General features: G+C 50.9%; 8 protein-coding genes across 8 annotated transcripts; 5 read left to right on the top strand and 3 right to left on the bottom strand.

The window, feature by feature from the left end:
- Positions 1–504: 504 nt before the first annotated feature.
- Triagg1_1490 (uncharacterized protein) lies at positions 505–5,720 on the top strand (the record flags this gene model as incomplete). Its single annotated transcript, XM_062895566.1, has 3 exons — positions 505–1,795; positions 1,872–5,144; positions 5,236–5,720. The coding sequence occupies 3 exons, from the start codon at positions 505–507 to the stop codon at positions 5,718–5,720; spliced, it is 5,049 nt and encodes a 1,682-aa protein (XP_062759829.1).
- Positions 5,721–6,103: 383 nt separating this feature from the next.
- On the bottom strand, positions 6,104–7,578 carry Triagg1_1489 (uncharacterized protein; the record flags this gene model as incomplete). The annotated part of the gene is made up of 4 exons (XM_062895564.1): positions 6,104–6,434; positions 6,493–7,170; positions 7,253–7,374; positions 7,474–7,578. The coding sequence occupies 4 exons, from the start codon at positions 7,576–7,578 to the stop codon at positions 6,104–6,106; spliced, it is 1,236 nt and encodes a 411-aa protein (XP_062759828.1).
- A 338-nt stretch (positions 7,579–7,916) lies between these two features.
- Positions 7,917–8,326, top strand: Triagg1_1488 (uncharacterized protein; the record flags this gene model as incomplete). The annotated part of the gene is made up of 2 exons (XM_062895563.1): positions 7,917–7,919; positions 8,000–8,326. The coding sequence occupies 2 exons, from the start codon at positions 7,917–7,919 to the stop codon at positions 8,324–8,326; spliced, it is 330 nt and encodes a 109-aa protein (XP_062759827.1).
- Positions 8,327–10,165: 1,839 nt separating this feature from the next.
- Positions 10,166–11,183, bottom strand: Triagg1_1487 (uncharacterized protein; the record flags this gene model as incomplete). Its single annotated transcript, XM_062895562.1, has 3 exons — positions 10,166–10,473; positions 10,545–10,744; positions 10,801–11,183. The coding sequence occupies 3 exons, from the start codon at positions 11,181–11,183 to the stop codon at positions 10,166–10,168; spliced, it is 891 nt and encodes a 296-aa protein (XP_062759826.1).
- A 1,629-nt stretch (positions 11,184–12,812) lies between these two features.
- On the top strand, positions 12,813–17,147 carry Triagg1_1486 (uncharacterized protein; the record flags this gene model as incomplete). Its single annotated transcript, XM_062895561.1, has 2 exons — positions 12,813–15,541; positions 15,626–17,147. 2 exons carry the CDS (start codon positions 12,813–12,815, stop codon positions 17,145–17,147), a joined length of 4,251 nt encoding a protein of 1,416 aa, XP_062759825.1.
- Positions 17,148–17,817: 670 nt separating this feature from the next.
- On the top strand, positions 17,818–18,822 carry Triagg1_1485 (uncharacterized protein; the record flags this gene model as incomplete). The annotated part of the gene is made up of 2 exons (XM_062895560.1): positions 17,818–17,849; positions 17,904–18,822. 2 exons carry the CDS (start codon positions 17,818–17,820, stop codon positions 18,820–18,822), a joined length of 951 nt encoding a protein of 316 aa, XP_062759824.1.
- Positions 18,823–19,120: 298 nt separating this feature from the next.
- On the bottom strand, positions 19,121–19,959 carry Triagg1_1484 (uncharacterized protein; the record flags this gene model as incomplete). The annotated part of the gene is made up of 3 exons (XM_062895559.1): positions 19,121–19,421; positions 19,471–19,859; positions 19,915–19,959. 3 exons carry the CDS (start codon positions 19,957–19,959, stop codon positions 19,121–19,123), a joined length of 735 nt encoding a protein of 244 aa, XP_062759823.1.
- A 944-nt stretch (positions 19,960–20,903) lies between these two features.
- Positions 20,904–27,137, top strand: Triagg1_1483 (uncharacterized protein; the record flags this gene model as incomplete). The annotated part of the gene is made up of 4 exons (XM_062895558.1): positions 20,904–20,962; positions 21,071–21,334; positions 21,486–23,288; positions 23,420–27,137. 4 exons carry the CDS (start codon positions 20,904–20,906, stop codon positions 27,135–27,137), a joined length of 5,844 nt encoding a protein of 1,947 aa, XP_062759822.1.
- Between the last annotated feature and the right edge of the window lie 680 nt (positions 27,138–27,817).

Below are 27,817 nucleotides of genomic sequence, written 5' to 3'. Positions count from 1 at the left end.
GATGCTATCATGATATATGATGCATCCTCGGCTTAAACGAAAGCACCTGAAAGCCGTTTTGGGATCGCTAAGAACAGACTGCAGGTGGCGAAGCGCGCGAGCGGCGCCAATGACGAGATGAATTGCGCCATGTCCGGTGATAGTCTCATAGACGCTTCTATTGGCCGAGTTATCCTTGAGTCTCGGAAACGAATCAGACAGGGTATCTGGGGGGGCTAGATCAGCCTTCGCTATTATTGAATCGTATGTTGACTGAATTGGAAAAGAAGGAGAGAGGCGGTTAGGGAGGAGCAAATCCCCTGTATTCTTTGAGGTTATTGCACTGCACTCACCGGTCATTGATGTGGATGCACCAAGGCTCTGTGTTTTGAACCGAAAGACAACAAACAAGGCATATCTCACCCATTGAAATTCATAGTGGACATACACAATCTCATACTATGACATTCCCCTTCCATTAGGATATCATAGTGGTAGTTTCTTCAGACTAAGGCCATCTTCATAATGGTCGTGGCATCTACTGAAGGAACCCTTGTGCGGGCTGGAGGAGAAACTTCACGAGAAATTCAGAATGGCAAGACTTACACCATCTACGCCAGTACAGCCAGCCAACAGCCTGGTGATGATGTCCAAATTCTCAAGGCAGATACACCCACGGACAAGTTTGTTGCTACTCTAAACGAAGAACAAGCTATTATCCTCTCCGAAGCACCAAATTTGACGGCACCCCTGGCGGATACCGATAAGACAAAGAAATGGTATCAAAGTTTCGACGCCGGTGCCACAGGCACCGTGAGTCTTGACAATGTAACTGACAAAAATATCGAGAAGTTCACAGTCTCGTTAACTGCACCATGGGCTCTCACATTCAGTTCTGCTGTGGATGTCCTCATTTTCACGTTTGGTGCTTCAAGTGACCTCATCGGCGGAGACACACAGCCTCGATTTGTCCCTCCAGGCATTGATACCGCTGGCAGGATGCTTACCTTGGGCCTCGATTTCACCACAACAAAGGACATCACCGGCGTGAAACTCGGTGATCTATTCAAATATGTTGGATCACAGAATATGGTGGACTACTACTTGCCCAAGAAACTGTCTGCCCTGCCACTGACTCTGAAACAACCTGGGAAAGAGGATGATCCAAAGCGTAATGCTATGTGGCTGGTACCAGACGCCGACATGACTACCACCATCCGTCTGCAATTTCAGTTTGAGCAGCTCACGTACCTGCAAGATCTGCTAAGTATCGGCCTCAAAGGCTTGACACTTACCAACGCAGATGCTGTTTGCAAGAGAAAGCTGGTTCTCGGACAGACCGACAAGGGAGATCTTCCAGTGGATCAGGGAACCGTCGCCTTGAGCATCGGATGCAAGGTCAAGGGCTCCAAGGGGGGTGCCCCAGAAGTCAAAATGGTCGCCGGTGTTGAGTTTGGAGCCCGCAGCCTCAGCTTGACATTCATGTTCCTCTCGGAAAGCCCGCTCAAGGGACTTTTGATGTGGCTTGCCGAGCTCATTGATGATCCGGGTCTTGAAGACTTTGTCTCTGGACTCTTGAGCAAGAAAGAAGGCGGCCTAAGCGTCCTTTCTGCTACCACTCTGCGACGTTTCACTGTTGGACTTGAGACTGAGAGCGGCAAATACTCGCCCAAATTGGCAAAATTTTCCTTTGATATTGAGGTTACAGCCAACGTTGGTACAGCAAAAAGCGGTAAACCTGCTGTCTTTCTTCTCTCGTATCGCTGGAACAGGAGTGAAGGTGGACTCGGCACACTGGAAGGACAGCTCTGGAATAGTAAGTCGATAAAAAGTCCTCTCTGTGATGACCTTGATTCAGTTATCCGCTGACGAGATGAATAAATCAATGACAGATACCACTTCTACGGACAACTTGGATCTTAAGCCGTCGACAGAAACGTGGAATATCTTGCTGCCCGTCACAAAAGACCCGGCACCCAGCATTGAGATTGCATCTCTGATACCCGGCCAGACGGTAGTGAACATTCCAAACACACTGCCCTCGGAGATTACGCGCGCCTATATCCAACTGTCGGATCACTCCTTTGCCATTGCCGGTACGGCCACTGCCAAGAAAATCACCCCTGGCTCCGCCCCTCAGCCATATCTGGGCGAGATTTCTTTGGACGCATCCTTTAAATGGGGCAAGAGCAGTTCCGAATTAGTCTTCAAGTTTGCATTCAGTGCGGGAATTGTGCCAAGTGTATCGGCGAAGCATCAAGTGCCTGCAGTGTTGGTGGGTTCTTTGAGCTACGAGTCTCAGGCGAAGAAATGGGAGCTCAATGCATCCCTCAGCAGCCTCTACGCCTCAACGTTGGTAGAGTTCTTCGATGACGATGTGAAAGATGCAGTTTGCCCACTCATTGAGTCCATTGTGGTTGACAGCCTCAAAGTCAATTATACGTATGAGGGCATCACCGAGGGCACTGATAAAGGCAAGTCCAAGGGCACGTCTTTTTCAATTACTGGTGACTTGATCATCGCCGGCCTGGAGCTTGGCCTCACATTTACCCACGACAAGACGGGCTTCAAATTCACTGCGTTCCTCACCCCCACTGATGAGAGTGTCACCATTGGGGAGGTACTTGAGGACATTCTCGGAGATGATGAGATTGAGCTTCCCGACTTTGTGGCAAACACGCCGCTTGTCACCGACAACGCAAAGGCCTTCCAGCTGGACGTTGAAAAGAAGACTGCAACCATTGACAAAAAAGAATCGACTTGGTTCCATTTCTTAGCTCAAATCAATATAGGCCAAGTACATGTCAAGTTTGCCCAGTTACGCAGCACAGATTGGGGCAAAACAGCCGCATCCAAGCGCCTGGTTCAAGTCGCCGTTGATGGCTTCTCGAAGGAAAAGGTCACGATTCCACTGGTTGGCGACCTGGAGCAACCGCTGGATGAACTGTACTTTCTTTGGGTGCAAGACCCCGATAATGCAAAGAACCCTCAGCCCGGGAAAGAGGCCGGTCTTACACGCAAGGACCTCGCCCAGGTCAACACTGATGCCACGGATCCGATTTTAGTCAAAGACAAGATCGACCCCAAGCTAGCCAAGGACACGGACATCTTGGTGGCCGCTGGATGCCACTTTGCCGTCATCATCCATAGTCCTACCGGCGAAAGATCATGCTTGTTGGACTATGCATTCATGAAACCCAAGCCCAAGCCCAAGCAATCTGGATCTGCATCTGAAAAGGCTCTCGTACTGAAGAGTGGCGGGGGCAAGAAAGAAGAGCCGGCTGACGACGGAAGTCCAAGTGCTCAAGCTCCTTTCAAGAAGAAGGCTGGCCCTATCTCCATCAGCAATGTCGGACTCAAATACAAGGATAAGATGCTGGGCTTGAAATTCGATGCGGCCTTTGAGCTAGGCCCAATTGGTTTCTCGCTGATTGGCTTCACCATCATGGTCGATATCAAATCTCTTAGCTCGACCCCCACGTTCTCGGCAAGCATTGAAGGTCTCGCCGCTGCGTTTGACAAACCGCCGTTGATGATCGCAGGCATCATTCGCCACGGCAACAAAGGCGGCATCGATTACTATGCCGGTGGTCTCATCGTGGGCTGGGTGCCCTACCAATTCCAAGCGGCTGGCTTCTATGGTACGGTGAAGCCCAAGGACCAAGAGGCTTTCAAATCCGTCTTTGTCTTTGCCAAGCTTGATGGTCCCCTCATTACACTGGAATTTGCAGAGATATCGGGCATATGTGGTGGCTTCGGCTACAACAGCAATGTCCGCGTGCCCACGGCAGCGGAGATTTACCAGTTCCCCTTCATTGCCAGCACTGATCTCGGAAGCGCGACGGATGCCATGGAAGCCCTGCAAAAGCTCACAGATCCCGGCCCGTCTGGCTGGTTCCAGCCTCTCAATGACACGTACTGGGCTGCCGTGGGTATGAAGATTGATGCCTTTGAGATGATCAGCCTCGACGCGGTTGTCGTTGTGCAATTTGGTCAAGCCATCAAGCTGGGCATCTTTGCGCTCGCCCTCGCGGACATTCCAAATGCAAAGTCTCCCGTTAAATTCGCCCACGTTGAACTCGGCATTGCGGCCGTGGCGGATTTCGAGTACGGCACCCTCAAGATTGAAGCACAGCTGTCTCCACGGTCCTTCATTTTGATGCAGGACTGCCATCTTACCGGCGGCATGGGGCTGTACTACTGGTTCGATGCTCCCAAAGCCGACAAATCGATTGTTGGCGACTTCGTCTTCACGTTGGGAGGTTATCACCAAGCATACAAGGTCCCAGCGGGATATCCCAATCCCCCTCGCCTAGGCATCAGCTGGAGCCTCGGCAGCAACCTGAGCATTACAGGGCAAGCATACTTTGCCATCACTCCTAAAGCTTGCATGGGTGGTGGGCGACTTCATGCTTCCTTCCATGCCGGTCCTCTCGAGGCCTGGTTCGATGCCTTTGCTGACTTCCTCATCAATTACAAGCCGTTCCATTTCAATGCCCAAGCAGGTCTATCTGTTGGTGTCCGCTTCAACGTAGACTTCCTCTTCATTCACACTCACATTTCCGTCGAAATCGGTGCTCAGTTGTACCTCTGGGGACCTCCACTGGCAGGTCGTGTCCATGTCGATTTCTGGATTGTTGCCTTTGATATCAACTTTGGTGACTCGGAGCAAAAGATCGAGGCTGTGGACTTACTCAAGTTCTACCAGCTTGTGCTGCAAGCATCCGAAGATGCGTCCAAGACGGCTCAGGCTTTCATCACCATGGGCGAAGCCGCAGAAGAAGAAGAAGGGGAAGAAAAGACAGCCATGTTGGCAGACGACAAGTACCCAGATCCGGACAAGAACGAAGCTCACAATTTCCTTGCCCAGACTGGCCTATTGAATTCGGCAGAGAATCCTACGAGGAAAACAACCGACCCGTGGGTAGTGCGAGCGGGATCCTTCTCTTTCATTGTGGCATGCAAGATGGCCATCAATCAGTTTAAGAACGAAAAAGACAAGGATCCTATCCTTAAAGGCGGCGATGTCTTTAGCAAGCCCATGCAACTGGATCAATCCATGACATCGACCCTTCTTGTGACGGTCGCCCAGAATGGTAAAGAGGACAGTGGATGGCAGTACGAAAAGTACACCAAGAATGTGCCGAGAGCTCTTTGGGCCCAGTGTAAGTGTCTCTCATCTGTTTGACCCTGAAACGGGTTTATATCCCTCTATGTATCTGTGTGTGTATGAGAAGCTGATCTTTGAGAACACAGATGATCCCAGCCTTGATCCCAGCGGTGGTAAAAACAACATCACCGATCTTCTCAAAAGCCCCAACGGTTCCGTTACTTTGATGATGGGCGTGAAGCTGACCGCACCCAAGGCCCAAATGGCACCTGATCCTTTCCCGGCCTTTGACGTAGCCGACGCTTCACTTGAGCGCCTCAAGGCTGTCAAACCGTTCCCAACCATTACAAATGCCAACACAGCCTGGGAACCTGTTGAGCCCTTCAAGAAAAAAGACGAGGACGACAAGGAGGTGGAAGACTTTGAGAAGCAGTACGCTGCCGTGCTAGGTAGCTGGTCCAACCCTTCGTTGGGCACGGAAGACGACGGGCAAAAGGGATTCGTGGGTATCCTGGCAGAGAGCTTCAAGTGGGACAAGCCAGATTTGCTCAAGAGCACTGCGGGAATTCCCGAGAGGTTGAAGAAGGGATTCATGAACATGTATGTAGCAGCACCGTTGTTGACTGCTTGAGGGAACGTATACGGAGAGCAGGCAGCTTTCATAGGTGGAAGAAGTAGAAATCAAGTGCATGTAGCCTTTTGTAACAGAGTTTACTATCTTTCTTGATTTTGTCGTCTTATTTCTGTTCCAAGATAGGCAAATAAGCAAATAGTCGTAATGGGCTCAAAGAGAGATATTACATAGTCTACATGTAGGGTTTTGAGCCAATACTGAGCTTGGTAACTCGTATCTACGTCCTATCACAATTGCTTTTATGAAAACTTACATGTGCAAGAGACAAATCAAGACCTTTAATATACCAAAACTATTCATTGTAATCATCTACTTACAGAATAGCCCATGCGTGGCTCACTGAACGATCCAAAGACAAACATACATGTGTACATCACCTCCTAATTCGACGCCACCTCCACCATTTCTCGGACCGGTAGTTCTTTCACGTCCCGTATCACAAAAACTTCTTCGGTCTGAATCTCTGGCTCCTGTGGAGGACCTGATGGAACAGTCTTAGCAGTGGCCTTATCTTTCTCATATTCTTTTGCAAAGAAGGCCGCCGGCGCATTGGACAATTCAACCAATTTCGCGCAGTTTGCACAAGGAGGGACGACGCTGTCCCAAATTTTACCGTCGCTGTAGCCGCTGTAATCCGTGACAGGGGTTTTTTGATCAACAAACTTCTTTGAGAGGGCCAGGCCTTGGACAGTCTCGTTGCTCTCGTCTCCACTGTTTATCACAAGTAAGCATGGATGAAATCGCTGAGAAGTTGAACTTCAATACATACACAGCCAAGCAGTGGACAAAAGGATAGGTCTCGGCACAATTGCCCCAACGGTTACCCGTCCCGTTAGATTTTACATCAGGCTCGGTTTTGCCGAAGTCATCTCGCCCAACCAACGGCGGTTTTAGATGCGTAACCAGCATGTCGAACCGCTGCATTTGCAGTGTTTTTTTCCAATCTTGTTCACTCGGTGTCTTGTGGAATCTGCCTCCGGCCATCGATGCGCCGAGGAGAAACCACTTGGCTTTCCCATCTTGCCGCTCACGCCAAGTGCACTGAAACATAGCGGGCGGTGCTCCGATTCCGGGTGTTTCGCCCTGATGACTTTCAGTATTATCCAGTTTTCCAGCAAGTCTGGTGCACCATCTCGCGTAGACAGCCGTTAGAGGGAGGAAGAAGTTGTTTCTGTCGGCTGCTAGAGGCGCATTGCCTAACAAACCAAGGAACAGACCGATCAGGTCATAGATACACCAGTACCCTATGGTAACCACTTTGGCATCTGGACCCGGAGGGTCTTTAACATTTGGATCCGGAGCACCTATGTACTGGTGGGACCAAGTCTTGATCACAAAAGGCGACACGGTTTTACTTTGGGTCTTTTTAGGCCCAAAATTTGGATTTTTATCACGATAAATGTGGCACTCGTCCTTGGGAACAAGATAGTTTGCACCTTGTGTAGCCCTAGTCTGAGAATCAGTTTTGCGGGGATAGACCATAATTTAGAAAAGTTGAAGATTCCCATATTTCGGTATTGAGTACTTACGCGAGAGACTCGAGCTCTGTGTAGACCTCCAACAATAATTTGAAATGATCGTCGGTTCTTAAGTCGTTAGGGGGGCAGTTGGCATTGTTCTTCGATGCAACCTTTTTCATCCATCCCAAGACCTACTGACGCGTCAATCCCTTTAACTCAGACTCTTTTTGCCGTAGTCTCGTATTGCACGGCAGCAAGACATCAGATTTGGCTCAGGTTCGATGACTTACTTCATCTCTTTTGAAACGGAATGCCACACGAAACCAATTCTTATCGTCCTTTCCATCATCCCCGAAGGGACGTAGGAGAGTTGGCTCGGGTGGGGGGTCAGCCATAACTTCCTATGCTCTAATTTCCTCCAAGGTAACAGAAAACTCTAGAGACGATAATCGAGTTTGGATGGTGTTGATCGGAAGGGGGACTTCAAAGCTCGAGTGACTCGAGTCCAATAACAGACGAGGGCAGTTGCTTGTAATTGAGCTTGATCACGTGCTCAGCATCTGAGCATTTAAGGAGGGGTTCATCACGGTAGTTGGATTCATCATCATGTTACTCCTTCAGCAACCGACAACTCCTCTCCTCTCGCACTGCCACCGCATCAAGCGTCGGCTACAAGACAGATACGTCAACGTTGATTCCCCTCACAAGTCTTCAGCTCTCATAAAAACCAATCATGGTACGTCTCCCATGCCCAATGGTCGCAAATCTAATGCGTAGTGTGCATATCTTCAAAGGCCTATTCTAACCGACATGCAGGTCGCTTCCAACCCACCTTACGGCTGGACTATCGATGACAAGGAGATGGATAAGGATTACTACTGGTCAGACAATGGCCCTGGTGTACAATCTGCCGCAAGCGCCGGCTTAACCGAGCTTTCGAAGCTGCAGCCGCAAATGATCAGGAGCAGCGAGCACGGAGGAGGCGCCTACCTGTTCACATACGATGGCAAGGTCTACCTTTGGAACATGGTGCAGGATGACGTGTATCTGTACACTGACCCCGCTGATCTTGAGGGAGTGCTACGGGAGATGAGAAAGCAGTCCGGAAAAGTGACAAGGGAGCTGGTCCTTGTTCAGGAGTAGAGATGAGATGACGAATGATAGGCCTCTAGCTGGGGGGAGGTGACAGGCCGTGGCTTGCATAGAGAAGCTGATAATTCAATCTATTGATGATGAGCAGAATGTGGCTTGCGTAAAGAAGTTGTTGATGAAATGTGATGAAAGTTGGTAGTAGTGAGCTAGCGTAGCTGAATACATGTATGCAATGTGACGCTGCAATCTGGCAATTTCTTGCGTAAGTATATGAGCTGAGGGCTCAATGAGGTGAAGATGAACAGACCGTGGCTTGCGTAGAGATTCCGATATATCCATGTGATGAGAGTAGAGAGTGGCTTGCGCTGGCAAGCTGATGCGGAGTAGTTTTATGTGATGGACGTCAATGGATAGCTGAGGCGGGGTCAGGGAAACGAAATAAACAGGAAATTAGTTTCATTGGATTCCTCATGTTTGATGAGTGAGACACTAAGTCATGAGAATTGATAGTTTAGGTATAGTGAGCGCAGACTTTATTTTCGTGTCATGTAGGAAAACTAAATAGGTAGTTTATTGCGTGATTTATACAAGAAAACGACCTCATTTACGAATAGTTTCACGCCAAATATACACACATAGCAACACGAAACAAAGTTACCAAGGAGAATAAGAAGCTAAATACAAGACTATTCATGTGATATTCCAACCCAAGAAGGGGCCCAACAGGGGCATCTCCCCCTCCACACACAGCCGTCGATAGCTGATCTCCCGGGATCCTCCGCCCCAACCCATTGGACAAGCTTCCGAGGTGGACATGGGTCAGGGTGTCAGCTCTTTGAAAACTGCCGGGTCCGCTTTTTAAGGACATTTATTGCCTAGCTTTTTGCTGCGACCTGCCCCAAAACGCTTGAGCGCATTTCAAGGGCGGTTGGAGACGGTGGAGGGGTGAAGAATAGCACAAAGGAGTGAAAATAGCAATCCGGTGGCCATTCTCGTCTTTGGCCAATCATCATTCAATATCGGATAGCAACAGAGCCTAGGTATTACACTACCAGTTATAGACTACCTTACGGAAGTTGAAATCGCGCATGTGCTTATTCCGTGGAGCCTTCTGACAGCACATATGCTATCACAGTCACAGACTCCAATTCAATTGCATGAATTGCGTTTACCCTGTAATCGACGTGCCACCTCTATAGTTCCGTGCCGTACCTACGTATGATGGAATTTACGCATTGTAGTTTGAAAAGAGAGAAAGAGAAAAGAAATTGACTCTAATGCGTACCCTATAGTGGAATGCTTTATCAAACTCATGATACAGTTGCATATAGTCCGGAAGATGGTTTACGTTCGTTACTGTTATTTGTTCAAGAATATCATGTTCTCTTTTTAATTTACAAAATGCTATTTGGATAATAAAGCTTAGATACTATGACTATTCCAAAGCAATAACTCTCTTTCACGTTATGCGATATGTAGCGTCTTTAGTGTATAGGTATATTGATATGGCCTCTTGGATACTGGACTCATCACCTTCTCTTATACGGGAGTCACGTCGGCAACTGTTTAATTGTGTAATATGGTTGGCCGAGACTATATGGTAGGTAAGGTTTTCAGTTTTCAAAATAATAACGAATCAGCTACTTGGATCAACCTGACTTCTGTCAAGTCAGAGTTGGCGAAATCATCAAGCGTGGCTCAACTTCGCGCAAGATTATAGAAGGAGTCACCTTTCGCATATTGAACGTCATACTACAAAAAGTCGTTTTTAACAGTCACTGCAAAAGTAATGCGACAATGAGATTTTCAATAACTCTAGACGAGTTGCATTGCTATCTGTTCATCTCTAGCTGATATCTGCTAATTTCAGGGCCTCCTCTTCCCAGTTCTTTAGTCCTGGAGCGGATCGGTCACGTGGTTGAAGTCATTGTCGGCAAGAGAGTTGTCAACAGACACGTAGAAGAGATGGTTGAAGCCGTTGGCGGTAGTGACGGTCAGCTGGCCGGGAACGCTAATCTTGGTAGCATCGTCGATTCGCGAGCTGGCCGACCAGGACGCCTCTCCATCAACACCAGTCTTGATGATTCGTCGAATGTTGGATCCTGCATCGACGTAGTAGATATAGACCTTGTTGTTGTTGTACGTGACGGCAATGGTAGTTCCATCGAGAGTGCCCTGAGAGGCATCAATGTCGAAGCCTATGAGGGAAAACAAAGGTCAATCAATATATAACGGAAAAAAGGACTGCGTTGTTCAAAGAGAGACATACTCTGGTTGCTGTTAATGTCGTACTCCTTGAGGTGGCCCTGGTTCACCTCCTGGTAAATGATGTAACGGTGGTTGTTCTTGGGGTTGACATAGGCCGCGAGTGAGCTGTTGAGCTTGATGTCGGCGTTCTTGAGGTAAGTCGCGGTGTGCTGTGTCAGGAAGTTGTATTCCTTGAGCTGCGTTTGGTAGTTGGCGGAGCCACTGTATATCTGGTTAGTAAAGCTGTCAACTCTTTAACCGGTGCATGATCAATTTACTCCAAGAAGTATGCCCAGGCGCCCTTCTCAGACGAAGCGAACGAAGTGTTTTTGTTGGACAGGGAAGTAGTGTTCAGCTTCTTGTACACGGGGGAGACGAGAGAAATCTGGTTCTTGGTCACAGAGGTGCCCTTTTCAACCAGGGGAACCGTGGTTGCGATAACATGGTGGACGCCACGGAAGCTACCACCAGAGATCTCAGAGGGGTTGAGGATGTAGCCAGGGTAGTCGTCGTCGCCGCAGACGTAGACATCATTCTCGTCACTGCCATCAGTGCCAGTCTTCAAGGTCAACGCAACTTGAGCATTGCCAGTGTTAAAGAAGAGGTTGACGGCTCTGTCCTTGGGAGCGAGAGGGTTGTAGATTGCTGCGAGGGCGGCCATTGTTGATGATTGTGTTCAAGTAAGAAGAGCACTTGTAAAGAGCTGAGAGCTGTAAAGAGGTCTGTGGAAAGAGTCTTGCCGATACTGAATGACGAAGTTTGAAGTGTAGAGAGATCGATTAGAAGGTGGTTGTCGTCCTTGATATAGTTGTAGAACTGGTCCGATTTTCCTTCCAACTTGAAGCCCAAGAAGAGGCCCACGGAATCTGTCTGCCTTGTTGTCACCCATGTTGACAGAATCATAGGAAAACCTGAACTTGACGCACGCGATTTTCCTCCATCATTACGTAGCTGGTGTCTTTCCATTCCGAATTGAAGCTCACGGATCCATCGTTTTGGCAGTCAGCCAGCCTCTTGACAACTAGACTGTGTTGTTCAGCTTGGTCCAAGCACCTGTCGCCAGCTGAAGGAATATCACGACATCCAATAACATGCTTAGATCCCTTCTCCTCTGTGGCAGGCGGTTGTATGGCTCAATGACAGCCAATTAGCGATGTAGCGTGTTTCCAATGCATCCCAAGTTTTCAATCACAACAGGCTCAAGACACATGTGATTGCGACACCAAGCGTTACGGGCATCTCCGTGTGCGCAGGCCGTTATGGATACTTCATCACGATCACCATGCAGGCGAGGCAGAAAATGGTAAGAAACGACAAGCCACCGCCATCACAACAAGAGCTGAATGACGGTCGTTGCTCGGCGGGTTGACTATTCAGCGCCGTCGATTAGTTCCCGCGTCTCCATCAATAGAGGGGGCGGGAACTAACTATAGACAAACGGGAACTAGTTGGCCGCTGGCTAGTCAATCGAGCATTGGCCAATCCATGTCTTCGCTATTTACGCTATGCTGTTTTCAACTGTTTACCCCTCACTGAGAGCCGGTCCTGACAAGGTTGTCTGCCCTCTTGGCAGCTGGAACATGGCTCGAGGAGTTGTCACTTGTATCAGTGACTTGTGGCGGGGACACGATGGAGCTTGGGTGTGGCTCGGCAGTGCATCACCGTCGTCATTACGGTAGCTGTTGTTTTCTGTGGAGTAGCTGAGTGAAACAGAAAAAGTGAGAAGTGATGGAATCAACAGAGGTGTGACGACGGAATCCGCGAATTAGCCTCCGAATGGACTCAGTATTGAGTTATTGCGGGCGATTAGCGCCCGAAGAAGCTAGTATAGCAGAGAAGCAAATAGTTTAGTTTAACTTGGGGATACAAGGCAAAGGATCATTATCATTGCTTGATACTAGGGGGGTACTACAGACATCATGAAGTTCCGATAGTATGATATGTAGTCTCCAATGTAGAAATATAACCATGTGTACTTAAAATGAGGGAGGTATGGGCTTAAAAAAGAAGGTTAAACTAAATTAGGCTATGCAATTCTTGAGATCAAGTAGCACTGATAGAGAGATACAATATGGGATCGTACTCACCCAAGTAGTGTGAGCAAACAATTCATGTAAATCAGGATTTGGTTCTTCATCTTTGCTGGCATCATCTCAGTAAGGGCTCCAAGTCCGAACCTCCAGGAAGCAGTCTCTGCTTCGATGACCTGAGCCCGGAAGCTGTATGCACCTTTATCTCTCTCTTCCTTTTCTTCTTCTTCACATAGCACATACACATCAACTCCCTGAAAATGCCGGATACAATCCAAGATTTTGACACCGTGCTGGTGCCAATGCAGTTGGAGGCCTTTGTGCTAAACCCAGCTGTATGTGGTTCTGGTGAAGAGGGCGATGATACAACACGCATCGCGCCCATCACGCAGCCCAACTACACTTTCCTGCGACTGGACAAATACATGCTGCAGAAGGATGTCCAGAATCACGCAGATCTTCATAACACTGCTCCTGCCATCGTGAACCCGCGTCTCTATGACCTCGGGAGCCGTGATGACGAGGGACAGCCTAAAGCTCTCCGCCATCGTCACGGCGTGTATATCCATTGGATTCTGCCTCGTTTCTATCGATCAGGCACATCAGCTGGCAGCACAGTTTCGAAGCAGAGGCGGCGAGAAGAGCGCCTGAGACGTGGCTTGCATACTGCGCCAGGAGACGCCGAAGAGGATGGCGAAAACGACACGCCAGACTTTGTCCAACCGCCGACTCGGTGGATTGTGATTCGCAAGATTGAATTGGATAGCATACAGCCAACAGATGCGAAAACAGCTTTCCAAGACAAGGAATATGAGGCGTGGGTGGTTGATAGTGACCACGTCTGGTCACTGGACCAGATCCCATTGGACATGGACTTGCAGACGGACTTTGCGCCGTTTGTCAAGGGACACGCCGGCTCAGACATCAACATTGGCGAGCAGGCCGAAGTCTTCATCGGACGCAAGACTCAGTTGGCGGACTGGTCCGAAACACCAAATCCCAGCGTTGATCCGCCCAATCTCAGTCTCCTGCAGAGCGGCAACCAGCTGTTTGCAGACTTTCAGATGCACAATACGAATGTCTTCAGTGTGCTAGACAATTTTGAATACGGAGCAGGCGATAAAGATGGACCAAAGTATCTCTCTTATGCCAAAGCTAGCTACTATGTCCTTGGATGGCACTGGAAAGATGATGTCGATCCTCTGTGGACGTCTGGCAAGACAATTGCCCACGGCGCCAGCCTGGAAAACCTCTTCATGACTCTCAAAGGCGCGGATCCTACAGATTCGTGGATGGAGAAAATCAGCCAGTTGCACCTCATGTGTCACGGCGCCATGTACGACGTTACATGGGATCATGAAAACAAGCCAAAAGATGTGCCGGCGGATCGGTACAATGCCCGTCTCCGCGATCAGGATCTGGCGGCTGTCTCTGTGGGAACCACTCCCATGGACGCCATCATCTCGTATTGCACGGCTCGCAAAGACCGCGAGGGGATTCCTGGCGACATTGCCAAATTGGAAGAGTCGATCTTGGCGATTGATTCGCTTCTATACGCGCGTGACGATGGTGTTGAGGACCAACGTCAAGCCAAAGATACCATTTATAACTGGTCCTTTACACGCTCCCCTGGAGGTGAAAGGTACTATTTCTCTGGAAATGATGACGACGGGAAATCGGACAATCAGCCCATGGTGCCGGAGAGGGAAGCCATTCTGCAGCTTCGCGAGTTGAATCAGACCAAGAAGCTCCTCGATGCGTGCACTTTTGCAATGACTCAGTATCGCTGGGACATGTTCTCTCTGTGGTGGAAGTTTGTCAGTGATGCCGGGAATGACGGCACTGATCCAACTGCCCCAGAATTTCTTCAGAAGGCCAAAGATCTCTCAGAGCACATTTCTCGCCTCAAAGATCGCATGGAGGAGCTGCAGCAGAAGATTGATCTCATGTTGAATCCACCGATCGCCATCCATGAGACGAATCTGTTGGCCACGGCCAAGCCTGCCAGCATGCCTGCTTATTGCCGAGCAAACAACCCTACTGTCCTCATTGGCGGCATAGAGTCAGGCTGGCCTACGGATTATCTGGACAGAGTCTCTGTCCGAGCACCATACCAGGTCATTCCCTCGTCCGCTGCCTTACCCGAGTCCTTGAACAAGGTTTTGGCTCTATTCACAAAACTGCCTCCATTATTCAAGCAGCACGCAATTGATCTGGTGGCGGAGTTCTATGCTCTTCGTCCTGGCGGTGGAGATTCCGGGACGGCACCAGAGACTCGCTTCTACCCACAGTTCCATGACAAGACAAAGGATCTTGAGACTAATATTGAGCGCTGGCGAGATCAGTGGTCAGAGCGACAGCCATGGTTCCCGCTGTTTGTGGAGTGGGAGATTGAGTACGACCACATTCCCTTTGAGTATTGGAACCTGGACGAGCACACAGCTCGCCTATCAGCCAACGTGCTCTCTCGTTATGGCATCACTGTGAAGCCAAGGGGCGACAAAGATGCGCTTCCCCTTTGGGACGATTTGAAAATCTCTCAGGGAGATAAAGGTCCAGATACTCGCATTCTGTCTGGGCGCTCGCTCATATTACCGCAGCCCAGCTTCTCACTTGAGGCTAAAGTCGTCCAACTGTTTGATAATACTCCCAAAGATATCTTGGACGAGTACTTGGACGAACAAAAACGGACAGATTTAAGAAATAACATGCGCAAGTTGTCATATCTTTCCTCTCCGCTGTCTGGCTTGTTTGATGGATTGGTCACCCAGGCAGAGGGCAGCCATGTGAAGCCCGAGAACAAGTTCGTTGGCCCCACAGGCGAAGTCAGCGAAGCAATGGTTGAAGCTGTCATTGAAACTGCTGGCTTGACAAAGACCAACTTGGAGATGATCATGGGCAACTCTGCCCTCACGCCGTATGCGGCGCAGCAAGATTTTGCAACAGATAAATGGAATCCATTCAAGCCAGTCACACACGGGCAGTTTAGGTGAGCCTTCCCAGTCACACATCTATACACAGTCTCTGTCGTATCAACCAGAACGAACCATGCTAACTGCTGTTGTGCAACTAGATTCCGTAAACTCAACGTCATTGACAAGTTTGGGCAAGCTCTGATGGCCATTGACCAGAAGCCGCGAGTGAATGGTCCGCCGCCGATCTACCCCTGCATCAGTGACTTTTATGAGCCACAGACCATCTTGGTAGAGGGCAAGCTCTACGCTAATACGGTGATCAAAGATGAAGCTAAGCAGTGCGAATTCCTTCAACTGCCGCCTCAAATCAACCAAAACGCCCGTCTAAACGCTGACTTTGTCAAGCGAATTGCTGACGACCCGTCTGACATGAAAGAGTCTGGACTGGACCAAGATGCGAAGGGAGCTACTTGGCGTCCGGCAACAGAGTGGGAGAACCCAATCTGGGGCTGGGTCATGACCAACTACGCCGACTTTGGCATCCAGCTCTTCTTGCCAGACGGTACTTTCTACCGCGAAGTCCGCTTTGGAGGACCCCTTGGCGCATTGGATGCTCCCAAATGGCTGCCTTTTGCACCATCCACGGATCCTCCAACACCAGAGACTAAGCAGCTTGATGCGTTGGCTAAAGAGCTTAACGATCCCTCATATCTGGAGGGATTCTGGTATATGGTCACAACTGCTCAATCAAAGCTGGCCGCTGCTCCAACCTCTTACGCATCGTTTCTCAATGCCATCGTTGGCAAGCCTCTTGCCTTGGTCAACATGGGCTGGTCGCTTGAGCTTGAGAGCCCGCCGTTGCAGACTCAAACTACCAAGAGTCCCCTGACGGCCCCCGAGCGCCTGTTGACCAAGCCGGACGATGACGACGACAAGTCACCATATTACCAGTTCCAAATCCGCTTTGGCGACCGTGAGGCTGAGTATGATGGTCTTGTGGGCTACTTTGATACCACTACACCGAAATCAGACGAGCTCAATCTGAGCAAGGTCAAGACATTTTTTGCGCCAGAGGAGGGTGAGAAAAAGCCACTGGAGCGTCTCAACACTACAAACTATCCCCTTTTTACACCCTTCTGGGAGGCTCCATTTCCTACTCGAGCACCATACGACAATGAAAACCTCATTGTCAACCCGAAGGCATTTGATGACCGCCGCAACGCACGCATGTCCGTCTTTGGCGCCATCATCGACCCGTTCACTCCTGTGCAAGCCTATTCGTCATTTCTGCCACCCGTTTCGCTGACCTTGCCTCACTGGAGCTGGCAAAGCGCCATGAACACCATGACCGCATTCTTCCACGCGGGGCCTTTGACCGTGCCGCTGAATGACGTTCCGGAATATCACGAGAAGGAACTCCTGACCAGCAAAAACGCTAGGGATATGCCGTTGCGGAATCTTCCCCTGCCCTCTCTGGGACCGGGAGATTGGTCTTTTTTCCAGCCATATGCTCAGCCGTCTGAGGAAGAGGACCCCCAGCCCAAGTTTAATCCATTTGGCATTGAAAAGACGGGTAACCTCACTAAACCTGGGCTGCAAAAGGGTCCGTATACTGCCATTGAGGGATTTTTGCAGTTAAGAAACCCGATCATGATGCCTAAACCGAAGCAGACTGCTTGATGGGATAGAGTTCATTAGAAAGCTAGAGTCTGGTATATTGGAATCAGGTCGTCACTATGTCTATTAACGGCTTGAGTACCCGGTAGTCTTTGCCTAAGAAAATGCTGTGCTCCCTAGTTTCCCCGCAATCGTGATATTGCTGGATGTTTCCGTGATTCTATCCAGATATACTTCGATTAAGAGATGTTTGCTTAGATGTCCCCAAGTGATATCCCCTGTTCCATGCTCACACATGATGCATTCAAATCTGTCACTCCAAGTGCCCCCTCCAATACTGTCGTGATTTCTAAGCAAAGGGGGAAATATTACCTTATATTAAATGTCATCTGTAAAGGGCAATTTATTGATCATTTTAATATAAACTATTATAAAATCAACCATCGGATTAAATAGGCTTAATAGCATACGTGTACGCCGAAGTGTGTGTCGTGTGCAACGCTACTTGTCCACGTAAGCCCCTTAGCTGCACCAAAAGACACCGAACCTAAACGTGCTTCTGCATGTGCTATTGAACGGATGTAATAGGGACACTCCATGATGTACAAGGTCTATTATAGCGTCTCAGAATTTTCGGGATATATACATGTATATATAGCGCCGTCCTCCCTCAGGCCATCTATTGAGCAACAGCGTCCGGACAACTAGACCAAACTTGCCTCCAATCATCAAGATGGAAATTACTGCAGATCACCCAGACCTCAAGTGTGTTTCTCTCAATATACATGATGTTTCATGATAGCTTATTATGAGTGATAGCCAGTTCTTTGCCAACCACCAGAATCTCTGGGGCAGTCGAATGGATGCACTTGTCGGCCTGGTCGAAAACAGCATCATGGAGCCCAACGACCTCATCAAGCGCGGCGAGGTCCCAGTTTCGTACATCTTCGCCATCGAGCCGACGAGTGACGATGAAAAGGTACATAGAGCATTCGAGTCTCTCATGAGCGCCGCCGGCATGATCCGCTTCTTCGCTGCCGTCAACGAGCTATCCGACTATGACAATCAGAGCCGCAAAGAGACCTATTCCATCAAAAATCCGGAAGAGATTGCCCTGGCTTTTGAAGAAGCTGCCAGTGCAACCATGGCTTCGCTTACCAAAGGTCAGGTTGGAGCTGTTTACAATGTCCAGACCACCCAAACGGGACCACCCTTGACGCTGAACAAATCGCGCTCAGAAATTCGCCAAGATGTAATTAATTTCATCCTTGCCGATGTTCCTGATGTCAGCAGCTCTGTCATCAACAAGGTCAATGAAGCCTTTACAGACTTCATTCGCAAGATAAGGCCGTTTCGGGTCAGCGAGGAGTCAGGGCTTCCCACTGTGAATCACTGCGTCGTTGTTCACTACGTCGCCATGAGTGCGGAGACGGATACTGGTGCGTCTCCAATTCCAGAGCCAAAGACACGCATTGTGTATTTTAAATGCAAGGCTGGAGACTGGGATCGTGCGATGCAGAAGCCAGATGATTCCAAGAAGGATGAAAAGATACCTTTTACCATGGACATTTTGGTTAAGGAGATGACGTTGGACGAAACGCTATTCCGGAGACGAAAGGGCAATTGGGAAACCATGGCTAGGTTCATTGCCGAGAACAAGGACGACGTCAAGGAGGTTGTCGAAAGTGAGGGTATTGAAGGGTTTGGCAGGAAGACGGCATTCGTGTTTGAGGCTTAGTGAGCGCCCATGTCCAAGATAGCCCCAGCATCTTTTCATCACTAGGGCTGAGGGGGAGACGTAGACTGGAAGATGATGAGATATAGCAACTTTATTTCTAGCAAAATGACATGCGACTGCAAATTGTATCTCTCGTCATACCATAATAAATGGTCTGTGATTACAATTGATTGCCTCATTACGTAGGCACCTTGTTGCTTCTCGTTCATTCCTTCTCAGCTTCAGACATTCCGGTCAGGGGAGCAACTATGTGAATCACCAAAGATCAAACAGCGTCTTATTAATGCATCATTTCCGCTCAATCATTATTAAAGATGGACTCATCGGCGAGACTGGCAATGTAAGTAATAGTGATATCCCGTGCAAGCTTGATTGCCTTCGAGTCGTGAGCTTGAGGTAAATGTTGGAATACGACACGACCATTCTTGTCTTCCAACTCTTTGCACAGCAAAGGCTCAGCGAGCGACGAATAAAGACGGACCTCGCAGAAGTAGACTGCGTCTTCTGAAACACATGAGGTGACATCCTCCGGAGCGTCAGTACCCCACAATATCCGGATTTTGAGAAAGAAGTTGGCCAGTGCTAGATAAAGGTACTCACTGGATACCGTCGCTTTATCTTGTTCCATGCATTCTTGAATCCAATGACGTTGACAGTGTCTCTGGCAAGCCAAGTTGCCTAAGCTGGTCCGAGTCAACTAGCTTGCCATCATCGCCGTGGAGATTATATCCGTCTCTGCGCGCTGTCGTCTCGAAGCGGGATTGATTGGAGTCCCATCCCAAAGCGATCATACCGAGATGGAGAATGAAATCGACATCGACATGTTCCTCGTTTTCGATTGGCTCAGGCTCTGGCAAAAAGAGTGAACGTCTACCGCTCCACATGTCACGAGAGACATACCGGACATCATCGTAAGTATCCAAAGTGTCACGGAAATATTTGAATATACGAATGTCTTTTTGGTTAGACCCCGTGATCATATGTGGCAGAGCATCTCTGACCAGCTGAGATGTATTGTAATTGTATTCCATGAATGGCTGAATACGAAGTCAGTGTGATTTCCAAGGTTTATCAATTGATACAAGGACTCACAGGATTGCCGGTCACAACCACATTCAATGTGCCCGGTGACGCCATCTTAAGGGTACTGGGTATCCTCCCAGGTCTGGGGGCCGGGACTGCCAAGGTGTGATAAGGGTTTCAAATGAGTTTTTCAACACTTTCGGCGAGACGTCGTGTCCGATTGCCGGGTTCAGCTCTCTTTTCGGCTTCAAGTGACGAAATGCAAGCGATCCTTCGTTATACCTCTGCTAGCATGCCTGTTGCGAGTTGGTGCCCAACGCTGTGTTATGAGGCAACTACAAAACACGGTCCACCACCAGATAATTTTTTGAGGCAAAGGAGAGGTCCATACCTATTGATGTCTGGGCGTGCATCATTCCGGCGGTCTTGAAGTAGTGCCGCTTACATTACGAAATTCCAGCACACGGATCACACACCTTATTTGTTCAACCCTCTGCTCTCGGAGACCTTTTTGAGATTGTTCGTTGATGATAGATCATAGGCCAAAGTTACACACGTGACGTTGACAATGCCATGGGGCAACCAAGAATGTGCGTTTACATTGTTGCCAATGCCGCGCATATCCCGAACTCGCTGGGAGCGTCAGATGGAAAGTCAATATCAGAGAGCATGTTGAAGAGATCGATCTAGGCTTAAGGCTAAGTAAACTTCTGCTTTATTACCAAGACTCAAGGTCAAATCACAGCGTGCATTCATTTCTCTCTTGCAAGACTTATCAAACGTCTTCCACGGCTTCAAACCTTCGGGTGCATCCTACAAGATCACTTCAAGTCACTTCAACTGGTTATTCCTTCTTTATTGCTACTTTATCCGGGCTGGCCAACTTGATGGGGAAAACACGTCATTCCTCGATGCCTTTAAATCTACGGCTCCGCGCTCGGACCGAGATGATAGGCACTGACCTTCCACGCCGTCATCATTTCCTCCGACAACCAAACGGCGGCCTGCATCTTCTCCATACTTCCAAACCACTTCAATCGCTTCGCCCGGCACCAAAGATGGACATTCCACTTTTGCCCCTCAATGATGGCAACCAGATACCGATGGTGAGCTCCGTGTAGGCAGAACACCAGCGTATGATCAACACTAAAGAGCATCTCTAGCTTGCCTTGGGCACCGGAACGGCCTGGTTCAAGGAAGCTGGAGACACGAACTTTAGCTAAAGCCTCGTGGACCTGATCAAAACGGCTATTGACAAAGGGTTCTACCATCTCGACTGCGCTGAAATGTACGGGAACGAAGAGGAAGTCGGCCGCGCCATTCAAGAATCTGGCATCCCGCGTGAAAAGCTCTTCATCACCAATAAGGTCTCCCAAGGCACCGGCAATATCCGTGCGGCGATTGAAGAGAGTCTGAAGAAAATGCAGATCGGCTATTTCGACCTGTGTGTTATTCTACCTGATAGCAAGCTTCCCTCCTACATCTACAGGTACCCCACCTTTTGGGTGCCTAACCACCAAAAACTCCCACCCGTTTGACTAGCTATCAGACAAAACGACTACGATTTTTTCATTTACGGTCCCATCTGGGGACCCTGGAGAGATGGAAACATCTGCAAACCCTCCAGATAACCAGAACAGAACGAAACCCGTCGCCCCCGGACCAGCGACAGCCTTCCAACCACCGAAGGAGGTGACCCCCTCAGGCCCAAAAACGGGAGAGGTTACGGTCCTCCCCTTCACCCCCAAGAAGAAAAGACGCTTCGGAGAAGCCCTCGGCGCGGACAAAATGCCCTCGCCCAGTTTCAACAGAGCAAGACCGAGCGCAGCGGCGACGGCGACCGCGGCGCAGACAGCCTCGAGAGGCCTCATCGCCTCCATCTTCAGCGGTGCAAAGGAAGCCACCGACCCAAACAAAGAGGGGAAATCCCTCACCAGGAACAAAATCATGAACCAAATCAACGAAATCAACGCACAACAGCGGGCCAGACAAGACGTGGTATTGAACATAGCTATGGCTATCGACTCCTGCCTGGCGCAATACACCTCCCAGCTCTCCTCAGCGGTGGCAGAACAAGTCCGCTCATGCCTGAACACCGCTCTCGAAAACTTCGTCGCCTCCCACATCAACCCTGAGGGGAGGCCCAAAGACCCTGAGAAATTGGGCAGCAAAGAAAGAGCTGCCCAACCAACTAAGACAACGTCAGCCAACACATCTCACAACAAGAAGGACAAATCAGACGCCGCCAGGACCCCCACTACAGCGGGAGCTCCCGCGTCCACTGGAAAAGCGGGCCAGAAGGACCCCAGGGTCACGTGGGCACAGATCGCGTCACGAGAAAACACTCACAACAAAAACCCTCAGAAGGGAATCGACAACCCAAAGCATTCCTCCATAGGCGGCAGAGGGCCGGCCCCCGCTACCAACGGAAAGAACACAGACAAAACCAACAAACCTAAGGAAAGCCCCGATGACCGCATCTTCATCCGAGTCCCCCCAGACCACGCATGGAGAAAGCTGTCGGCCATCGGGGCTAGACAAGAACTGATCAGGATCTCGAAGCTCACAAACGAGGATATCACTCACTTCCAAGAGGTCCGATCAGGCTTTGCCCTCAGAGGCAAGACTCAAGACATCAAAAACAAAATCATCGCGCTCCAGCCGGTGGCAGAGAACGACGGTCTAAAAATTGAAGAAGCATGCTCGTGGAAGGTTTTTCTCGTACGCGGCGTGTCGAAGACGTACACCGACATGAGCGGGACCCACCCCACAGACGCGCTAATCCCGGAGGAGGCACGCGCCAGGGCAGGGGCCAAGAGCCTACCCGTCTCCTGCCGCAAAGCCAACTTCGGAGAATCCCTCGACACGTGTAGCTACTTCATCTCTTTTAATGAGGACGTCAAACCCGGCTTCAAACTTTTCAGCAGCTCCCTCCCGGCGGAAATCCGGGTCCAGCCCCCTCGGGTCACCCAGTGCCTGCGGTGCTTTGGATTCCACAACCCACGGAATTGCACCAGGACTGAAAGGTGCCACAAATGCGGCAAACCGTCTTTCAGACACAATGACACCACGGCTAACTGCTCGTCCCCGCCTCAGTGTGCCAACTGCAACGGCCCTCACACGGCGGACTCCCTGAAGTGCCCCGCCAGACCGGTCGTCAGGAACGGGGAAAAAGTACAGACAACCAAAGCCCAACTCCAGGCAATCCGGGAATTGGGCCAGCAGGAATACAACAAAGCCAACCCACCCAAACCCAAACCCGCCCCCGCCCCGGCCCCCAATGTCGAGAAAACGTCTAACCCGGAGACCCGAACGGGCCCCCGCATAAGGCTGCCAATCTCCAGCTCGGCTCCACCCTTCCCCCCTCAGGCTCCGGCCAAAAAGGTCATCGTTGAAGTCGACTCGGACGAGGAAGATCCCCACGAGGGAACCTCCCCCGCCAGGTCGGCAGTCCACGTGGCCGGCCCGGACGACGAAGAGGAAGAAGCCGAAGGTGACGAAAACATGCTTGACGCCCCCCCTAGAACTGACGGACCTCTCGACGCGAGCCTATGAACGACAGGCCCCGTCGCAGCCGCCGAAGAAACACTGGCCTCAAAATCTTCCAAGCCAACGTCGGGAGGAGCGGTCCACACCAGGACATCGCCCTATCGCTGGCATGGGAAGGTGGCTACGACATTGTGCTGATCCAGGAACCCTACGCCCAATGGGACAGGGTATCGAACAGAAGGCAAACCAAGAATCACCCTGGATATCAAGCATACAACCCCCTGAACAGTTGGAGGGACGCCAGACCCTCAGTTCTCACATTCGTTAGAATCTCTCCGAACCTCCCCAGCAAACAACTCTCTCCCCCAGGCCTGGAGGACGGATGCGTATGCTGGATAGAGGTATGCGGTTACACCATCGTCAACGTCTACCGAAGGGCTTCGGCAGACTCAGCCACAGAGACCCTCACTAAATGGGGCCCTCCCCCCCCCCGCTCAATCATCGCAGGCGACTTCAACGCCTCACACCAACTTTGGGAACCGGGCAGGGGCGCGGACCCAGCAGGCAACAAAATCGCGGAATGGGCGGAGAAGCACGATCTCCTCCCAGCTCTAATGGACACGCCCACCCGACACTCGGGAAAGTGCATCGACCTGGTCTTCACAAACTGCCCTGCGTCAACCAGGGTCGAACACTCCCTCAACACAGGGTCGGACCACTACACAGTGATCACGAACCTGCCCGAGCCCCTCAGGACAACCCCGGGGGCAGGGAAAAAATACGTCCCGATGGAATGCTGGGAAGACTTCGGCCAACTCATGCGCTCCTTCGCCTGGACCCTCCCCACGGTCGATCTGACCACGCCGTCAGAAACCAACCTGGACGAGTGCGCCAGGGCCCTGCAGGACCTCTTCAAACAAGTCATAGAGGCGGCCGGTAAGACCAGGCACCAGAACGGCCACAGCGCACCGTGGTGGTCGGAGAAATGCAAAGCAGCCCACAGGGCCTACAAAGAAGCGGCAGACGGCTCCCCTGCCCATGAAGGAGCCCGCAAGACCCTCAGAGACTCCATACGCCGCAGCAAGCGAGCTCACTGGGACGAGATCATAGCGGAAGCCAGCGCCACTAGGAACATTTGGTCAGTGGCCAAGTGGCGCAAGGCGACGGACCGCTTTCAACCGCCCCCCCTGATAGACGGGGACAAAAGCATCTCAGACCCCACGGAGAGAGCGACTTTCCTCAGAGACAAACTTCTCAAGCGAAAGACAACAGAGGAGGACATCTCAGACCCATGGGAAGAGGACTTTCCCGTCAACAAGAACATCCACTGGGACCAAACAGTGTCGGAGCCGGAGGCCAAGAAAGCTACAACGGGGTCAGGAAACACCGCGCCCGGCGCGGACGGCATATCAGTCGCCCTTCTACAGCTCGCCTGGCCCGCCATCGGCGAGTACGTAACCAACCTCTTCCGCGGATGCCTGATGATAGGATACCACCCACTCCCCTTCCGGAGCGCGGAGATCACCATCATCCCCAAACCTGGGAAGCCGGAGAAGGCGTACACTACGCACAAAGGCTATAGACCCATCTCCTTGCTCTCCTGTATAGGCAAAGGCCTCGAGAGACTCCTAGCTAGAAGAGTCTCCCTCCTAGCGATGGAACACAAAATACTGCCAGAACAATATTTCGGGGCTCTCCCAAAAAGGTCCGCGACAGACCTGGTCGCCTGCTTGCTACACGACGCCGAAGTCGCCCTGGCCCAGGGTCTCGTCGTCTCCCTCCTTACACTCGATATCTCCGGCGCGTTCGACATCGTCATGCGCAACCGCCTGGTGTACAGACTCAGGGAACAAGGGTGGCCCCCCCTCTTTGTGAAATGGGTCGACTCCTTCATGAGTGACCGCAAGGCTCTTGTTCGAAACGGCTACGGGACCACCCTCCCGGAGACGGAGCTGGAATGCGGAGCCCCACAGGGGTCCCCCATCTCCCCCATCGTCTCCATGCTCTATTTTTCCCCCAGCCTGAAGCTCAATGACCCCAACACCCGCTTCGGGTACGCGGACGACATTGGCATCATGGCAGTGGGGGCCGACACCAAAGAAACCGCCCAGAAGCTCCAGTGGGAATTGGAAGACACTCTAAACTGGGGTGACAGGAACGCGGTCTCCTTCGACCCGGACAAGGCCGAACTCATACACTTCTACAGGACCAGAACCCAAGCACACGACGAGGGAGTGGACTTCAGAGGAAAGATCATAGCCCCCCAGGACTCGGTCCGGTGGTTAGGGATACACCTGGACTCGCGGCTCTCCTTCAAAAAACACCTCGGGATCATGAAGGGAAAAGCCCTCAAAGCGGCCAATTTCCTAAGATCTCTGAACAAGACACAAAAAGGATCCCCGCCAGACGCGGTGGCCATGGCAGCCAAGGCCTGCGTCGCCCCTGTAGCCCTATACGGGACGGAGGCCTTTTGGCCCGGCGAGAGCAGACAGAGCGCGACGAACCCGAACAGACAAGTGGGAACAGGCTCGACGGGACTAACCGCGATCCTGGAACCCCCATTCAAAGCAGCAGCCAGAGCAGTCGTCCCCGTGTGGAAGACGACTAACCTCTCCGTCATACACAGAGAATCGGGAGTCCCCCCGGCGTCAGTATGGGTGGCACAGGCCAGACTCCGCACAGCGGCTCGCTTCGCGGGTCTGGACAGGAACCACCCGATCAGCAGACGCATCGACAAGAAACTCCCCCCCAGGGTTCCCCCCACCCGACTGCAACGCACCGCAGCCCTAGTAGGGAAAACAGTCCGACCCTCCCTGTTCGCCAAGAACAACGGAGCGGTCCGAGCAGGCCCGGACTTCAGAGGCCTACCGAAGTCAGAGGCAGCGGAGAAACACCTAGAACTACTCGACGGCCTCCCCAGGTCCACCCTCCTTGCTTACTCGGACGGGTCACAGGACAAACAAGGCAACACCGGCTGGGGAGCCGTTACATACCATGACTTCAAGAGAACCACGGCATGCGGCCCCCTCGCCAACGCGGAGGTCTACGACGCCGAGGCGGTGGGCGCCTTCGAAGCTATGAAGCTAGCCAGGACGCGCGCCCTTGCAAACCCGGACATCCGAGAGATTCTGCTTTTCCTGGACAACTCAGCGGTGGTGGATGGAATACTAGGGCCAACTCCCGCCTCATCCCAAGGAGCCTACATGGGGCTACGCCAAATCGCCCAGAAACTACTCCCACGGGTTACCACGAGGGTGGCCTGGGTCCCAGGCCACAAAGACGTACTAGGAAACGAAGAAGCCGACCGACTGGCAAAGGAGGGTTCAGAACTCCCTTGCCTCTCGAGAAACTGCTCCACCATCACCTTTATCAAAAGGTGGGTGAAAAAGAAACGCAGGGAAATACAGGACGCCGACTGGGAGAGCAACTACCCAGAGTCCTACAAGGCCGGCGGATGGGGCCTTTATAAAGCCCCCTCTATGCCCCCTGAACTACATCTCCCACGCCCGATCCTACATAGGCTGCTAGCCGAAAGGTCTGGACACGGGGACTTTACAGAATACCACGAGAGATTCGGACACGACGCCAGGCCCACCTGCAAATGCGGGGAACCAAGGACACAAGGACACTTCGTAAAGTGCCGCATGGTAGCCCCCTTCCTCCCCGACGTACCGGAGAGGGAGGCGCGCTTCGGAACCACCCATATCCAATACCTCCTCGGTGACGGAGGGTATAAGGACTTTCAGAAACTAGTGGAGGACACAAGCCCATACGGCCCCCCCCCTACAGAAACAGACACGTAAAACAGATTGACACATCCCCTTTTTCCTTTGTCACATTGAAACGTAGCGAACGCCCGATCTGAACTCGGCGGCTCCTACCGTCCTAGTGCCCAGATGAGGACTTATGTAACTAGATTACTTAGTGGACGTTAATAATAAAACAAACAAACAAACAAACAAACAAACCAGTCCCCCCAGAGCGATCTTCACGATGCCGACAACTGCTACAACTCCAACATTGGATGCGGAACTTTCGATGCACCCACTTGCTGCGGTATCTGCGGATGCAATTGTCCTGTAAGAATAACCTTAATTAAAAGAATAATGCAACGCTGACAATTCCTCCTATTCTAGTAAGACATATCGCTCGGACTTGAACCCGAGAGGGAGAATTCCGATGGAAGACAAATGTTCAGTTGATAGATCTACTGATGAGTGCTGAGAATGAATGTGCATATTTAGTGAGATGACTACTCCGTACACTGAATATAAACCTCATGTGGTTCTTGAAAAGAGATATTTGCCCGTGGTCCCTCATATCTGAGACTTGTTAAGCTATTAAGTAAGCGTCTGTAGACTTTGAACTAGATGACACTAAATAATGCCAACACCAGAGATTGATGTAAACTCATAAGAACACTTAGGCGAGATATACAATATATTATCTGCTCTTCAGCCAACGTCTTTTAACGCTTCGTTGG

The sequence above is a fragment of the Trichoderma aggressivum genome (assembly GCF_033847375.1).
Source record: "Trichoderma aggressivum f. europaeum strain CBS 100526 chromosome Unknown scaffold_003, whole genome shotgun sequence".
Classification (NCBI taxonomy): Eukaryota; Fungi; Ascomycota; class Sordariomycetes; order Hypocreales; family Hypocreaceae; genus Trichoderma; species Trichoderma aggressivum.
This window is presented reverse-complemented; position numbering and strand designations above follow the sequence as displayed.